General features: G+C 37.6%; 3 protein-coding genes and 1 long non-coding RNA gene across 4 annotated transcripts; 1 reads left to right on the forward strand and 3 right to left on the reverse strand.

The window, feature by feature from the left end:
• Nucleotides 1-1,182: 1,182 nt before the first annotated feature.
• On the reverse strand, nucleotides 1,183-2,016 carry LOC115956307. The gene is made up of 2 exons (XM_031074727.1): nucleotides 1,714-2,016; nucleotides 1,183-1,476 (listed from the first exon to the last, which is right to left on the reverse strand). The coding sequence occupies exons 1-2, from the start codon at nucleotides 2,014-2,016 to the stop codon at nucleotides 1,183-1,185; spliced, it is 597 nt and encodes a 198-aa protein (XP_030930587.1).
• A 618-nt stretch (nucleotides 2,017-2,634) lies between these two features.
• Nucleotides 2,635-3,462, reverse strand: LOC115956308. The gene has a single exon (XM_031074728.1). The coding sequence runs from the start codon at nucleotides 3,460-3,462 to the stop codon at nucleotides 2,635-2,637; it is 828 nt and encodes a 275-aa protein (XP_030930588.1).
• A 2,337-nt stretch (nucleotides 3,463-5,799) lies between these two features.
• Nucleotides 5,800-6,791, forward strand: LOC115955884. The gene is made up of 2 exons (XR_004084224.1): nucleotides 5,800-6,256; nucleotides 6,375-6,791. It is a non-coding gene; the product is annotated as an uncharacterized LOC115955884 (long non-coding RNA).
• A 132-nt stretch (nucleotides 6,792-6,923) lies between these two features.
• Nucleotides 6,924-15,640, reverse strand: LOC115955883. Its single transcript, XM_031074277.1, has 14 exons — nucleotides 15,252-15,640; nucleotides 15,074-15,150; nucleotides 14,131-14,331; nucleotides 13,205-13,302; nucleotides 12,646-12,839; nucleotides 12,338-12,516; nucleotides 11,529-11,873; nucleotides 11,383-11,447; nucleotides 10,421-10,469; nucleotides 10,146-10,302; nucleotides 8,964-9,048; nucleotides 8,798-8,867; nucleotides 8,094-8,234; nucleotides 6,924-7,284 (listed from the first exon to the last, which is right to left on the reverse strand). The coding sequence occupies exons 1-14, from the start codon at nucleotides 15,349-15,351 to the stop codon at nucleotides 6,961-6,963; spliced, it is 2,085 nt and encodes a 694-aa protein (XP_030930137.1). The 5' UTR covers nucleotides 15,352-15,640; the 3' UTR covers nucleotides 6,924-6,960.
• Between the last annotated feature and the right edge of the window lie 1,922 nt (nucleotides 15,641-17,562).

Below are 17,562 nucleotides of genomic sequence, written 5' to 3' on the forward strand. Positions count from 1 at the left end.
CGTACACCTTCCAACATGGGGGTCCTGGCATAGAGATTACCCCAACCGATTTTCCATCCATGTTTCGCTCCTCTGCTACTACTTCTACTGGTGGTTTAGTAAATTCGGCCACCAAGTCAGTTAGGACCTGGCCCTTTATGGAGGTCTGAGGCATGTACTTGATGTCAAAAGCTCTCAAAATTGTGTTCTATATGGCAATCCTTCCAGTGTAATCAGCAGTCCGAAGTACGGACTTCAAGGGTAGTTGGGTTAAAACAACCACTGTAGAGAATTGGAAATAATAGGGAAGTTTTCGCGTAGCATGGACCACAGCTAGTATGGCTTTTTCCAAGGGTAAGTATCTGACCTCAGCTTCATGCAGCGACTTGCTCACGTAATAGACTGGCTTTTGAAGGCCATTGTCATCTCGTATTAGCACCAAGCTCACAACATGAGGGGCCACAGCAATATATGCGTATAGGACTTCATCGGCCTCAAGACTGGACATGATAGGTGGCCGGGATAGGTATTCCTTGAGTTGCTGGAAGGCCACAATACATTCCTCAAACCACTCAAATTCTTTCCACTTGTTGATCAAGAGATAGAATGGTCTGCATCTATCCGCCGACCTGGAAATGAATCAATTCAGGGCTGCGATCATTCCAGTAAGCTTTTGGACCTCCTTGGCGTTTTGCGGTGGTTTTAAATCATTAATAACCTTGATCTGGTCAGGTTTAACCTCAATTCCCCTATGAGTAACCATGTAGCCTAAAAATTTGTCTGATCCCAAGCTAAATGAGCATTTGGAAGCATTTAGGCGCAGCTTATGCTTCCTTAAGACATCAAAGGTGCTGCCGAGGTCTCCTAAATGCTTGGACACCACTTTACTCTTCATCACCATATCATCAACATAGATTTCGATGCTCTTGCCCAACTGCGGCTTGAATATTCTTGTCATCATCCTTTGATAAGTGGACCCTGTGTTCTTCAGACCGAACGGCATTACCTTGTAGTGGTAGTTCCCAGTAGGTGTCACAAAGGTTGTCTTCTCCTAATCCTCCAGGGCTAGTGGTATTTGATGATAGCCTTGAAAGGCATCTAAGAAGCTTATCCGAGGATGGCCCGCTGTTGCATCCACCAGTTGGTCTATCCGAGGCATGGGGAATGGGTCTTTCGGGCATGCTTTGTTTAGGTCCGTGAAGTCTACACAAACCCGCCATTTTCCACTTTTCTTCTTAACCACCACGATATTGGCCAGCCATCAGGGTAAAAAACCTCTTTGATAGCCTCTGCACGCTTAAACTTCACCACTTCATCCCTAATCGCATCTGCATGCTCTCTTGATGGGCGACGAGGTAGCTGCTTCTTGGGAGTGATGGACGAGTTGACATTGAGATGGTGACAGATGAAGGCTGGATCAATCCCTGGAGCATCGCAGGCATCCCATGCAAATACGTCAATATTTCTTTTGAGAAACTCAATCAACTCCTCCTTCTCCTGAAGAGGCAGCTAAGCCCCTACCTAAAAGAACCTCTCCGGGTCACCACCAATGACCACCTTCTCTAGATCTTCGCATTTTGCCTCCTCGGGAGCTGTATCAGGAGGCGACACTGGGGCCTTTGATTGCTATAAGTTCTTTTCAGAAAAGGTCGAGGACTCCGCATCGAGCCTATGCGAAATGGCAGCCACCACACACTGCCTTGCCGTGGATTGGCAGCCACGGATTTCAAGAACCTGGTCCCCTAACGGAAATTTCACCTTCTGATGCAATGAGGAGGCAACAGCCCCTAAGGTATGGAGCCAGGGTTTGTCGACGATGGCTGTATAGGGAGAGTAGGTGTCCACCACGATAAAGTTCACCTCCATTATATCTAGGGCGGTCTGGATGGGTAGCCTAATCATGCTCTTTGGAATAACAAGCTTCCCGTCGAAGCTCATCAAAGGAGAGTTATAAGGCGTCAAATCTTCCGGTTTTAATCTCAGCCCCTTGTAGAGGTCGGGGTACATAACCTCGGCTCCACTGCCACCATCCACCATCACTCTTTTCACATCGTAGTCCCCGATTCTGAGAGTGATCAACAGCGCATTGTCATAGGATTAGGTGGTTCCGATCTTGTCTTCTTCTGAAAAACTCAAGATTGGATGAAAATTCATTCTGGCCCTCTTCGGCTCTGGCTAGGACTCCTCGTCAGGCCGCTGGGCCACAAATAACACTCTTGAAGGGCGCGTGCCTGTTCTTCCTGGCGCAGCCAAGATTACATTGATCGTCCTTACGAGTGGCCTTAGGGCAGTATCTCTCTAGGGTTCCTGATGGGTCTGGCCTTGATGACCACTGGGATGATGCAGAGGGTGCTTTAACTTTCCTTCTCGAACTAGTTGGTCCAGATAGTTCTAGAGGTTCCTGCAGTTCTCCGTGGTATATCTGTGGTCCTGGTGGTATTGGCAATAAAAGTTCTGATTGCGCCTCGTAGACTCTCCCGCCATCGTATTCGGCCACTTAAAGTATGGCTCATTCTTGATTTTCTCCAACACCCGATGTACTGGTTCTCAGAATACAGTATTGTCAGTCTGTGTGTTGGTTACTCCGGATTGCCCTACGAAATCTCTCCTCGGGCGATTGCTGTTATATCGGTTCGACCTAAAATCCCTCCTCTCCTAAGGGATAACCTTCTCTTTTCCCTTATCTTGCAGCTGGTCTTTCTCTACTCGCTTATACTTATCGATCCGATCCATCAGTTGGCACACACTGGTGGCAGACTTGCCAGTCAGAGACTTCCTCAAGTTATGCTCGGCTGGGAGACTATTTTTGAAGGTGCTGATAGTGACATCATCAAAATTGTCATCCATTTCATTATATATCTCCCAATATCTGTCCGAGTAGGCCTTTAGAGTTTGTCCATCATGCATGGATAACGACAATAAAGCACTCAAGGGCCAAGGAGCTCTGCTGTTTGTAACAAAACGGGAGCCAAAGGCTTGGGTTAGCTGCCTATACGAATCTATGGAATTTGTCTTTAAGCCATTGAACCACCTCATCACCACTGGTCCCAAGCTAGATGGGAAAACCTTGCACATCAGCGCCTCGTTTTTAGAGTGGACGGCCATCCTTTGGTTAAACTGGCTCACGTGCTCCACGGGGTCTATTTTGCCATTATAAATGGCAAAGGTTGGCTGCTGGAATCGTCGAAGAAGTGTAGCCCCTTCTATATGGCGTGTGAAAGGTGATTTGGAGAGTTGATCTAGTGCCCTGCTCGTGGCATTGTTTCCCAAGCCCCGAGGAGATGGGCTTTTACGTTTATGCCTCCGGTAGTGCTCTTTTTCATGAGAAAAGGTCTTGCTTGGGGGAGTTCTCAATCTTCGCCTATAGTCATCATCGCTTTCATCATCGCTTTCATCATCGAAGGGCATGTCAGGGCTAGAATGAGATTGCCTTCGTTGTGCATGGCGCAGCTTTCTCTTCAAATTGTCTATCTCTCGCTGCATGGCCTGCTTATCATTCTATCTCTGGGATACGTGACTCCTAACTTCTTCTGGTTGCATGGCCCGGTTGTTATTTTGTCTCTGGAGCACGTGACTGCCCACACGAGAATAACTTCAGCTAATTTGAGTGGTGTGCACACTTCCCTCTCGAAACCTTCCATTCTCTTCATTTCGATCACGCTCAGGGTTGGGAAAGTTACCCTATTGTTGGGATCTAGCCGGTTCAAGCTGATGGGAGCCTGCTTGATGAGAACCTAATCCTACCATGCTTGATTGTTGCCTTTTTCTAACACACAAATTCTTTCCCATAGACAACGCCAATAGTAGGGACTAGGTTTGAGCACTTCTTCTATTAGATGTGTGGACTCAGGCCCAACTAGCCAAATATAATAAATTTGTAGAGAATGGGTTTAAAAACTAGGCCTTAGTGAGGGTTACAACAACTAGACATGGTTATGAATGGATCGAATAACAAGGACGTGGATTGAAGTGTGAAATTCTGTCCTCAGCCCTCATCCGAGGAGCTTGTTGTTCTTATTATTTCTTCGATGCTTGGTTACAAAGGTTTCAAATATCATACAAATTGCTCCTGTATTCTCTCTTTCTCATTGCCGCCCCTTTTTCTAGAAGATTTGTCACATTATATATTCCCTTCCAGTCGATCTTGGTCCTCCATCTGTTGATCATGCAGGTCACTACTCTAGTGTTTGTCCCATCAGCCACCTTCCCAAACCTTCTGTGAGTTGCAGCAACCAAGACAGCACTGTTCAGGGGTCATTTCCTCATTAATGCGGCCAGAACGTTAGTTGTGGGCATTTAATGCGGAGGTGATAGTTTCTCCTTGAATTGCTCTTACATCATGCTCTCATGGCTGTCCTACTATACTTATCCTTCTTCTTGGGATGCTCTGGGAGGCTGCTTTCGATGGCGTGCCGTTCTTCCCTTCTAGGATTTGGGTTGGCCGAGAACAAGATTGTCCTCGGCGATGTTTCTAGGCAATTTGGGCTTTCTTCGTTCGTCCTCGGGCATTTCTTCCTCCTCAGCGTGGGCCTTGGGCTTAGTGTAAAGTGGGTCGAGGTTGTCAAATTCTTTGACCCCACAATACTATAATAGTGTCTACTTCAAATTTGATTATAGGTTCTGTCATGTCATATGATAACATATGTTTCTTTACACACACACACACACACACACACACACACACACATATATATATGTGTGTGTGTGTGTGTGTGTGTGTGTGCGTGTGTGTGTGTCCTTCTAAACAAATAACTTTGTCACATTTGCTAATAACTGTGAGGATACTAATTGTTTTCCTAAAAAAAAAAAAGCTCGTTTTCTTAAGATTTGGGCCCTCGTAGGTGTGATTACTCAGTTGGACATATGTTACCTATTAGATCGAGGGTTTTATAATGAAATCGCCACTTATTTTGTTTAAAATGAAAAATAAGAAAACGTTCATAAAATACATGATTATTGAATAACTTTAAAGATTACATCATAAAGAAGAAAATTACATAGTTTTGGTTGTGGATACCATCTAGGAAGAAATAAAGATTACAACGCTTTGATCCCTAGTTCCAACCTAGAAAAAGGGAAAATTGCAATACTCCAATTCTAAGTTTTGAGATCGGTTAGCATACAACACGGTTTTTGGGATTAGTTTGAGATTATTCTCACTTATTTCTAAGCAAACAACATCGTTTTCAGTTTAGTTTAGTTTAGTTTTTTTTTTTTTTTTTTTTTTTGTCCAAGAGTTGAGTGATGTGGCAATTTGTGATATTGTATTTGGCACTTAACAGGAGGACTGCTAGGCTGCTAGCAGAGATGGACACTTTTGAAAATAGATCCAAAAAAAAAAAAAAAAAAACCTAAACGTTAAGGGTCAAAAATGTACTTCAGCCAATAAATTGGTGTTGAAATTTAAAATATGGCCTTGTGAACTTTTGATGTCCTCCAAGATGGTTTCGCTGTTACTTCTTGTGTACCAGTAATTTCCTTTAGAAGGGTAGCCACCTTCATTTACTCCACCATTATTAGCATAATTGTTTTGTATCCTTGTCTGTTGTCCCCATGCTGTGTATAAAGGCTTTCCTGATGGTTAAAAGGGTTGCGGTGTCTTTTCCTCTAGGATGCCAGGAATAACGTTTTGATGGATTTGCATGTCTTGTCATTTATGACAAAAATACAGCAAGAGTGTATATGACAGTATATAATTTAGCGTAGTGTATATGACAGTGTATAGTTTAGCGTATGCAACATAATTAACATTAGATGACTTGTGAAAGAATGTAAAATTTTGAGGGCAAGTAAAAAATAGAAATTTTCAGTTTGACACTTGCTTCAACTTTCTCTGAGAGCAAGTAATTGTCCTAGCCTAAAAAAACAAAAAAGGAAAAAGAAAGAAAAACAGACACGTGAAGATAAGTATTCCCTTCTACCCAATTAAAACATTATCTGAGCTTAATTGGCTGGATAACATTCGAAGAGGAGAGTTGTCTGAAAGGGGGAATCTTCTGCTACACTGCTGCTTTGCAACTCGGAGTTTTACAATGTTGTGCATCCAATTCCATGCTCAATTGCTTCCCTTACAATCACAGCTCAAACACAAGAAACATCCAAGGACACCTCAGCTGCTTTGGCTCTCTAGCTGTGAAGCTACCCAGTTTTTTCCACACAGGCCAAACAACTTTTCTCTACTGGCTCCGAGGACCAACGCCATCCCCTATTCTCTTCTTCTTGGTGTCTCGTCCGAAGCCGAGCCCGCTGACATAAAGGGCCAGCTCCAAATCATCAGGTTGGTCCTTTTCACTCTCCAATGCCCTCAGCTCATGAGAGTGTAGTGTTCCACCAAGATTCAGATTAGTGCATTTCAATTACAATTGTTCACTCTTTCTTTCATGTATCTGTCACAGTGCGGTAATTCTCTCTGCATTATTCATAGCAAATATCCTCTTGCCGATATTCATCTCGAAGGATTTAAGCTTTGACATGGAAAATGAAGAGCAGAAGGGTAAGTGATAATTCCAATTAAGATGATATCACCAGCACAACTAGCAGTCAAGCAAGCTCAGAGACTAAGGTGAGCGCAAGAGGTTAAAAAAGAGGGGCATTCTTTCATGTGATATCATCATTATAACTGTGATTGTAATAATAATACTTTCGCTCCAAAACATCTGTTCATGATTTACAACTCTCCAAATTTACATTCATATTACTTGTAGACACATTTTTAAATACATGGGATCCTATACGACATCCCAATCTCACAAAACTCAATTAACAAGTTGAACTAACTTTCAAGGACTCGAAAGAGCCATTCCATTTTCTCATTCCTTCTGTGTAATCAAACAAGAAATTCTTTCAAATGTTGCTAATGGTATCTAAAGTAGCAGGTTTTTCAAAATAATTTACAGTTACCTGCAATATCAAAGCATGATGCTTAATCTGGACCACTCCCCCACCCCCCCCCCCCCCCCACCCCAAAAAAAAAAGGTATTACTAAACAACCATCCAATCATTTTCAACTGGATGAAGAGGTTCAGCAGGGGGAGCAGTTTCTGGCTTAGGAGGCTTCTTAGAAAATAAAGATGACTTGGTGTCAAAGAAATTTGAGAATGGTTGGCGACCTGGGTTCTCTTCTACATCCTTCTGATTGTTTGAAGCTAGTTTTCTTGAGTGTTTATCCTTGCCACCAAAGTTGAAGCCAAGTCTCTTAAATCGACGTTTTAATTCACCTGTGGTGGCAGTTGTTTCATCTGGCTGCTTCATCATTGTTAGGACTTCGTCTGGATTGAGTAACATTGTCTCCACTGTATCATATACCTAGAGTAGGATTTCAACAGATCAGCTTCAAGCAACTTCCTCACTATCATTCCTTTGTTTTCATAAGGTTCATATGAATTTTATAAATGGGTCACAGAAAGCACACCAACATACAAAATTTTACATTCATGCACAAGTCATCTACACACTATGCTTTATGGGATATGGCTAATGCATAAATGGAATAAAACTCTTAACTAATAAATGAAGTTGTAATTAAAATTTTCAAATGCAATAACATATTATATTTTGAGTTTTGAGGAGTATAGGAGAAAATGATGGAGCAGATTGTGTTTATACACACACGTTCTCAATAACATGTATGCTTGCATGTAATGAGAATATTTTGTTTATCACAACATTAAATGTAAGTCTATGACCTTTTTATTACTTGTTGGCAAAGTTATATTTCACAATAATCACTCTTGTATATAGTTGTTTGTAGATTCGCTCCCCTCTTGTATATAGTTGTTGTTTTCTTTTTCCTTTTTTGTAACCTTTGGCTGCTTTTTTTTTTTTTTTTGGTGCATAATGCAGACCTTTTATAATACTTTTTCTTTTACCTATCAAAAAAAATACACTAATTATTGCATAAAATCCACTTTTGCATTTCTGTAGTGCCATTTATAGAGCTGTCCACTAAAATACCATGGAAAGCACAAATGGTTTTCACTTCTGTGACACATCCTAGACCTATATGATCAGTCATCATTCTGCTGTCAAATGACACTTATAATGGCTAATAAAAGTTTCTGGTCCAACCAAATTATTTCACATATATCAGTGTCTTGCAGTCTTATAAAACCTACCTGGCAAAGGTCATCAACTTTCTCACTCCAGAATCTGCCTTGACAAGTGGCAACAACATAGTCTTTACACTCATAGAACAGCTTTGACAAATTATTATTAGTTGACAGCATAGATTCGGCCATTACAAATCCCAAACCAAGCTGAATATTTCAGAATAAAAGACATGATTAGCACAGCATAAAAGTGATAAATGAAGGTTGAATTTGCAAAACGTGCATAAGAATAAATTGCTACCACTAATCTTGTTAATAATGTAGAGATGCTTATACCAAATTGCAGGATCATAGATCTGCTCAAACAAAATCAAGATGAAATATATATTTTATGGAAGGATGGTCCTCGACCAGACAATAACAGGTGAATTGCCAATTATTCCTTCCTTTTTAAAAAAAAGAAAGGGAAAAACAAATATCTATATCCAAATTTAGCCAGGTACATCAGTATTAATTTAAACAGTCCTAATTTCTTGACATGAATGATGATATAAAATCTTGATATCTGAAATTGTAACTAATACATTTAATACATCTGGTATCCAAGAATGAAGACTTCTCAGTTTTCCTACAGAGCTCTAGTTTGAAGTATATGGTTTGGTTGAATGATTTTCCAGTAAATAAATATATGAAAAACTATTATATAGACACAATATGAATAACAGTTAAACTGGAAAAAGCAATCCTGCATCATCAAATAAAGAACTTACTAAAGAAACAAACAGTTGCTCAAAAAGCTCAGAGGGTGGCATGTCCTCTAAAACATTCAGTATACCTTCCCTACAGAACCAATGTACAATGTTTTCTAGTCAAATAGCTATCTTTATAAAGGAATAAATCTAGACTAATAATATTAGTGATGTTCTTCCAACTTACACAGCCAAATCCTCCTCAAAGATGGGTGTTTGTTTGACAGCTGGTATTGCTTTAGCTGTTTCCCACAGCTCACGCCATAAATTACCTATAAGAATAACGAAATACCAATAAAGCAGCAGCTTGTAAAACTTCTAGATGCCAGTATGAATTATAAGGTACAGACTCATTACAAGAACAATAACAAACTTAGTTTTCCATTTGCCTAGTGCATTCTACAGGGCACATGCTACACAAATTCAAGACAAGCAAAAGTTACAAAACCAGAACTATAGCATGCCCCACAATTTTCTAAGCCTTTCAGATGCTAATAAACTCTCATAAATTGCAACTACAAACTATATGCTCACATCACCAATAAATAAATAATCTATTTACAGTTCTCACACTCCAAAAAGGCATATTTAAACCTTAAGCCCTGAAGACCAGGTTACAGACTGACTACAGTTTAATTCATCTGACTATAATGCAGCACGTCCCATTCATCACCTACCCACAAGCTACCCATGTCAAAGAATCTTTATAAAACATGTACACCAATGAAGGAAAAGTTTCCCACACATCTGGTTTGATTCCTTAGCAGACTAGTCTGCTCGAACAGAAGTGATAAGATGCCATTCAAGTAATTCAAGGCTTTGAAAAAATCCTTTTAATAGCACAAGGCAACACCCATAACAGCCCATGCAGATCCATTCTGATGCCACATGGTCTGCACTCAATACCCATCAAATTGATAAGTTAGAGAACAACCCACAAAAGGAGAATAACATAGTTCGCAAAACACGTAGGGGGTAGGGTCAAGCAGGTGATGGCTACAAAGCACACAATATACACCCGATGTCATTATCCATTGTATAAACATAAAATATACATATCATATATATCATCCATCACAATGATAATCAAATTAGTCTCGTAACATCTTTTTAGGAATTTCACTCACACATAGCAAGTGTTGCCATTAAAACTAAATCAACGACAAGGAAAATAAAGTAAAACATTTTCTTAAGAAGCAAAACAAATCCACACCCTGCTCATATGTATTTATTTTCCTGAAACAAAGCTTAAAAAAACTAATCTGCTGCTCGTATGTATTTAATTTCCTGGAACAAAGCCAAAAAAAAAAAAAAAAACCCCAATGCAGCAAAAATAATATAGCAATGGATGACGGAGAATGATTTCCACCTTCTTTTTGCATTCGACTACTTAGTTGACCTTTTGTGGACGATATGTCAACACCAGCTGAAGTCTCTTGACCCTCCGTAATTGGCTCAGTTTCTAACCAATCAGGAGGGGAGTGCCATCTTACGAAATCTTCCAAAATACAACCAGGATTTGCAGCCTGACACATGATAATTAACATAATCTAGTTAAATTAAACATTAGACAACATTCTTACTAAATTTAAGCGTCCAGTGTATAGAAAAATTGAAGAGACTTTCTACGTCATAGAACTTAACCTTGAAAGCCTGCATGTCAGAGAGGAGTTGAGAACACCCAGCACCAACACTGATGAATGATGATAAAAGGTAAGGAAATTTGTCAAAGAATGCCAAAAAGAATAAGAATAAATGTACTTTAAACAAGATAAAATCATACTGAGCATTTTTAATATAAGTAGTCATGAGGAGAAAATAATTAGCAAAACAAAAGGTCGTTTCTTTTTTATTCGTAAGTTACACACACGCACATCTGGTGGGTCTTGAACCCACCACCTCACCCTCCATCTTGCTTTTACAAGAAAGGGGTGCCCTTTGAGCTAGAGCTCATTGCCAAAACAAAAGGTCCATATATGACTAGCCTTTATTAAATATACAGCATCTTATAGGAGTGCCACCAAGAATTAATAAAGTATTTTTTTTTTATATGTAAATGATATTATGATCTAAATGATAATAATATGCATAAATTGACTTCTCTTCAGCCACATTTATGTATTTCACTTCTGCAGTTAAAATAACATTTTTTAAACGTTTGAATCACAAGGAAAAAGCTTGGGAACCTATACACACATTTACGTGTGTGCAGACAGTAAGCCTTTTTCTAATTAAAAAAATATTAGCTGCCTTAATCCTGTGACAGGTTGAATTTGAAAACAACAATCAAATACTGCCAGCAGAGATGAAGAAAAACATGTTTGCATAGCTTTTCAAATGAAGAAAAGCTATTTAAGGCCCACTGAACATAAAGAATATAGCTCCAAGGCCCCGGCTCAGGGGATAATGGGGTGAGGTGGAATGAATGAATGCAGGTCAAGCATATGAAAGGCACAGAGATGATACTTGTATTTAACAGATTACATTCACAAAGGCTACATATCTAAAGGGTACATATAAGGACCATTTAAACAATAATTAAAAAAAAAAAGGCTCAAAACATGAATACAACTGAATGAGTTAGATGAAATTCCTAGTATACTAACCTGCCTGTTCGAAGCACAAATTCCTCAGTTTCTTTGATAAGATCTTCTGTAAGCAAAGGTGCTTCCTACATTTATCAGTACATAAAGATCTCAGGTACAGGAGTATACAATGGGAGTTATTTTTTAGCATAAATTATTAACCAGACCTGGGTCACTGGGGAGTACACAGGTTCACCAGTTTCCAACATTGTAAGATTACTGCATGGACAATCAGCACCTAGTCGAAGGACAAGCTCTCCAGTGCTTATTCTAGCATACAAAATAGGGCTTGAAGGAAGCATGTCTTTAGAAGAAGCTGATTCTGCAGCATCTGTAGTGACCTCCCTCATGACGGAGTCTAATGATTCAGTGGCAATAGCCTGACGCCTTTTCCGGGAAACACAGCAATTAATAACTTGCAACTGCTGATACAATAGACAGGAATTTAGATCCGGAATCTCATCCATAGGAATTCCAGCCACATATTGCCCTTCAGACCAAACTCTTCTCAGCTACATATGCAATAGAATTCAGAACATATGTTATCTGAAGATTAATGATAAAGAAGCATTAATGCATCCTATTCCAATGTATCAAAGCGATGCTATATTGCTATCTCAAAAACTAGTGATAATATACCAAAAACTATGCTCTAGGTGAAAACAGAATAAGAATATTACTTAACAGGAGAAACTTGCACCGATATGTACTGAAAGTGATCATTAACTTTGTAAATATCACTAGAACATGTGCAGTTTTTATTTTCCTTTCCAAAGATGATGGATGAATTTTAATTTAAGATGACAAATTTCACTGCATTGACAACATATCTTTCCACACATGCACCTCGTATACCTCAAAGAAAAGATTCAAAAAACCAGATCCCAATGAATTGTAAAGCATGTATAATATTTATTCTTAAATAGAAACTGTTTTGAAAAGACCAGAAAATTCAAGTTCTGTGAAACTGACTTACTTCCGCAACAACCCTGCTCCAAAACAGCACCATTTTCCGCAGGGTTTTGAAGCTTCCAATAACTTCAGCTAGCTTAACAACAAGGCTTTCAGCAGGAGCACCATGAATATCTCTTGGCAAAGATGTTACTGTGGTTGCCTCTGAATCATAGCTGATCTTCCTTCTGAGAAAATTTCCCTCTGCAAATATCTTGCATATATTACAACAGAAGTGAAAGATCATCACAGGAAAATGCAAAAAAAATAAAAGATAAAAAGTTCATCCAACAGGAAGATTCTGCAACCAGGTCACAAAAAATGTGCACATACCTGCATCAAACAGTGAATTAATCAAAGACAGAACTTTCTCATTATCACCATAATCAAATGTAAGCTTCTCCTCCTTTTCACGAAGCACTAACGACTTGACTGCAGAGAGACTGAGGCCAGCCCTCTCCCTGACAGGTGAAGAACTTGCAGATGATGCCAGACAGTCTTTCAATGACTTCAACTTCTTTCCAGCCCTGTGCAAGATGTGCAAAGGTTGTAGGGAAGCAAGTTCAAAAAACACCGGGAACAAAGAAATGAAATCTCATAATCATCTGTTGAACTATTTTCCAAGCGCTTGGACCACAGATAAAATTTAACTTTTAGAAATTTTATAGTGTCACTTCTAGCATATTATGGTAACTAAAGATTACAGCAATGCATGCACTGCATGTACCCACAGAGTGGGTGGAGGGGGGGGGGGGGGGGGGGGGGGGGGGGGGGGGGGGGTGTGTGAGGGTTGTTTTGAATTGCAAAATGTATTTTCTTCCTCCACAAAAGGGAAAGCCAAAGTTAACAGCAAAAAAAATAGAGGCAAAAAATTTGAACAACAAAAACTTACTCAACAGCTACAGCCAGTTGCTTAATGACAGACGATGGAGGAATACTCTCTGTGCTGACAGCAACAAAACCTTCTACCGTGGGTATCACTTCTGCACTCTAGAAAGAATATCAAATTCCACTTCTCAGTATGAAAATAAATTCCATCCTTAAAAGCAAACAGACATGAAAATGCCATGGACCTTTATTAACAATAACAATTTAGCAATCCCAACCTTTCAGGCTATTAAGTATGTAGAAAGACTATGATTGTGCATTTCTTCATCATCTATCAAAGTACCATATATTGAAGCCCACAGAAACTGTTACTGGCTTCACTTTTATCATTCAAAAGATATTAAATTCACTAGAAAAAGGAGGGGGCAAAAGCCTTCAAAGGATCTGCATTTTTCCTTATGCAGGCAAGGATTAAAGAATGCTCCAAGAACTTCAAAAAATTTCCCTAATAAGTGTGATTCATTTCTATGAACACTCCACCCATACACATGCAGGACAGGTATGAGGGTAATAGTTTTATTTTTCATACATGCCAAAGATTTAGTTATGCATCTTGATCAATCCAACTATTCTTCATTGTCAAAACTGCTTATAGAACTCAAACATATTCTTGATGTTAAATTAAGAGCTTTAGAAAATATTTATGTCATGACAGTATTGGCTTGTATAAATTTTCCCCATTTTTCCATTCTGTTATCTTGCTCTGCCCACACAATTTAGTCCCAGTTTATTATGCCAATTCTTTATTTCATTCTAACAATAAGTAAGTTGTAACACCACTTTGGCAAACTTTCTTACATATTTTATATGTAGCAAAATAGAGTAACCCCACAGACAGGAACCATATGAAGCTGGTTCAACTTCATGCGTAAAACAGTACACATACACAAAGAATGAAGCATATAGATTTTCAAGCATATAGAAAGATACCTTAGCTTCAAGATCATTTTTCATGTTCAGCAGGTACAGATTTTCATCATAAAATGGAACAGACATGGCTGGGTTTTCGACTTTTTCAGTATCTTCAAAGCTTTTCCTCCCAAATTTAATGCTCCTGAGTCTATCCTGCCAATCCTGCTTCGTCCCTATCGGTGCAGGTCTCCACCTCAAGTTCTTCGATTCATTGGAAACCTATACATTATTATTATCCCATCAAAACAATAATAGCAAGTTTTCAACGACCCAATAAATTAAAGAAATTTAAGCATCCTATGAAAGTTCAAATTTTTTTTTTTTTTCATACTATGATTGATTGTAAAAATTTCTTTCGCACACTAAATGGATGCCAAAATTACACACACACAAACATCAATAAATTAAGCAGATTGTGAATGATCAGATAAATTAAGAACATTTAAGCATCCTAAGTAAGATCAAATAATTTTTTTCAGGCTGTGATTGATTGTTAAAATTTCTTTCACGCATTGATTGTATGTTAAACACACACACACACACAACTAATTGCAAAACAACAATTAAGCTTAATCGAGATCAGCACTCCATTTTCTGTTATTTCTACCCCCAAAAAAAAAAAATGCACACAAATCCCGTAGTTTCCTGTAGCTTATTTGTTGAAAGGTGAGACACATATCAACAAGGTAGCTTAATTTCAAGAAAGCTAATTTATTTGGCAAAAAGTTATTCCGCTTCTTTTCTTATTTTCCTCGCGTTTCTTGGGAACCAAACAAAAAAAAATAAAAAAATCGTCATGAATGCATCCACATTCAGTCAAAAACCACAAAACGCATCAAGTTTTTGAACATTTTGATCCTACATTTCCAATTCAGACCGAAACAAAACCAAATCAAATCCAATTCGAAATCTCCTCAGATTGCCAATTCAAACTAACAAAAAAAAAAAAAAAAAGATTTACCTTGGTTTCGCGCTCGTTGCTTGGAGATTCATCGTCCGATTGGCTTGTCGAATTCTTCGGTAATTGTTTATCAGAATCTTCTCGAATTAAAAAAAACGCACAATAAACATTAATAAATAGTAAAAATAGAAATGAAAACTTGTGAAGCATATTCAAAGCAAAAAAAAAAGAGTGGTACCTCGATCGGGTTTAAAATCAGAGAAAACACGCTCCGCTTTCGCAGCAGCAGAATGAAAGGCGGTCCTCGCTTTTGAAACAAAGGACAAAGGTGCCTCCATTTTGCTAAGCTACGCTTGGGATGCGTACGTTACAATAAATAAAATTTTGTGTCAGGTATACGGTAATTTAATATCAAAGCATGTTTGTACAGAAATTTTTGAGAATTTTGAGCTATCACAAAGAGAGTCTCTCTCTCTCTCTCTCTGTTTTTCTGTCTGTCTGTCTGTGCGTTTTGAAAGAAATAAAGAGAGAGATGAGTGGAAGAAATGCCGGAAGGTAGGTAAGTATTTATATTAGCGTTATGTTGCTTGCTGTGTGCCGTTTGCTGTTTGATGTTGCTGTTGCTGTTGGTGGTGCGTGGTGGACCTGTTATGCTATCTCTTAATTTGAAGTTTTCTAATCTCTACTTGTTGTGGCGACCTATATCTTAATTTTAGACTTGGTTCTACCCTTCTCATAACTTCTCCAACCAAGACTCTACCCAAAAATAAAATAGTAATTTGGATAGCATTTTAATCTAAATCCTTTTTCGAGAGGACTAATTAGAGTTTTCGAGATTTTATAGTTGAACTAATTGGAACCTTAAAAAAAATAAAAAATAAAATAAAATTGTCAAGGCCTAATGATAAAATCATAAAGCTTCCTTTAAAGAAATAATAATAATAATACCGATAAAGTTGGTTACAAATTTAGTTATAGCTCAACGCTATAATTTCACTTAATATCTTTTTTATTGAACGTGAATTTTTACAAATCTACCATTGGATTGCATTTTCTTCTTATATCCTCAATGCTTACAACATTTCCAAAATATTAAAAGTCAATAGTTGTGTCATCATTCAATTGTTTAAATTGTAAGTTTTTATATTATAAAATTATGCATGAAAAATAAGTTTATGGATCATATAGTATACAATATCTGATTGACACAAAATTTGATATGTATGTTAATAGAATAAAGAACATGTAATCCAACAATTAAATTTTCAAATTATGTAGTTATGTTAATTTGTTCAATAGAAGTTGTAACCTTAAGCTATAACAAAATTTATAGCCAAACTTTTTACTAATAATATTAGAAGGGAAATGTTATCCAATGCCCTAATTTAGAAATATTTTTAAGGGAAAATGATAAAGCAATTAATTTTGTTGACAACTTTTTATATTTTCAATAAACGTAGTATCAAAACTTTTCTATTATAGTTTATTAACAATTGCCTTAAGGGTATCCCGTTAACATTACCCATATTAGGAATACAACTTTTTTTATAAAAAAATTTAGTGTCGATACATCTCTAATTTCACAAATGGCTTGAGTAGCCAATTGTGAATAGTGAGTCCATATAAATAAAAATAATAATAATGAACGAAAAAGTATCCTCTAATCACCATAGACGACTTCAACGTGTAAAACTTGGTACAAGATTGAATGTGTCCTTAGATTTCACAAAAATATTAATGATTGAGTAAACATGCACGGTCATCAGAACTCCTACGTACTTCTGTTATCCAGATTTGAAGTTTTCTATTTGTAGTGGCGAATTAGAGAGTTAGAGTTAGAGGTTGTTGGGACTAAGAATTTTTAGAATTAGTAAAAGCTTCGGTATCTATATGACTCTCTCAAGCGTCGTGAGAAGAGTCTGTTTAATTTTGAAAGCTATACTTTGAGAAAGTCGTCTCAATTGTTCATTTGACGTTTTCTTTTTTAAAAAGTAATTAACTTCATCAACATTGTGACTGTGAGGAGCTATGGTAAGAAAATAGAAAATAATAATTCACCAAAAGGCTTAAAAGGATCAAAATCCCTTTAAATTATTGTAGCGGTGCCATAAGTTTGCGAAAGCTACTTTTTTGGATATAATAATATAATATTTTGGGAAATGGTTCTTGTAAAGGTCACTTTCTAGGAAAACTATTAAACTGGTTAAGACGGCTACTAATTCCATAATAAGATCTTAATAGAATTTTAAGAGATCTATGAATAGAAATATAAATGGATAAAGATCCATAAGAGAATGAAATTGAAAGTTTTTTTTTGAGGTAAGAATGAAATAGAAAGTTAAAATATAATAATAATAATAATAATTTTTACCAAAAAAATAATAATAATAATAATATGTCTATAGGTAGAAATATAACCATATGTGATCAGATTTATTATTAAAAAAAAAAAAAAAAAAAACTAATAATGGACTCAACCTGGTGACAAGATGCCATGCCCTTCAAATCCCAAACAAAATATTGATACACAAAAGTTGGACATTGATAAA

The sequence above is a fragment of the Quercus lobata genome, chromosome 8 (assembly GCF_001633185.2).
Source record: "Quercus lobata isolate SW786 chromosome 8, ValleyOak3.0 Primary Assembly, whole genome shotgun sequence".
NCBI classification, from domain to species: domain Eukaryota; kingdom Viridiplantae; phylum Streptophyta; class Magnoliopsida; order Fagales; family Fagaceae; genus Quercus; species Quercus lobata.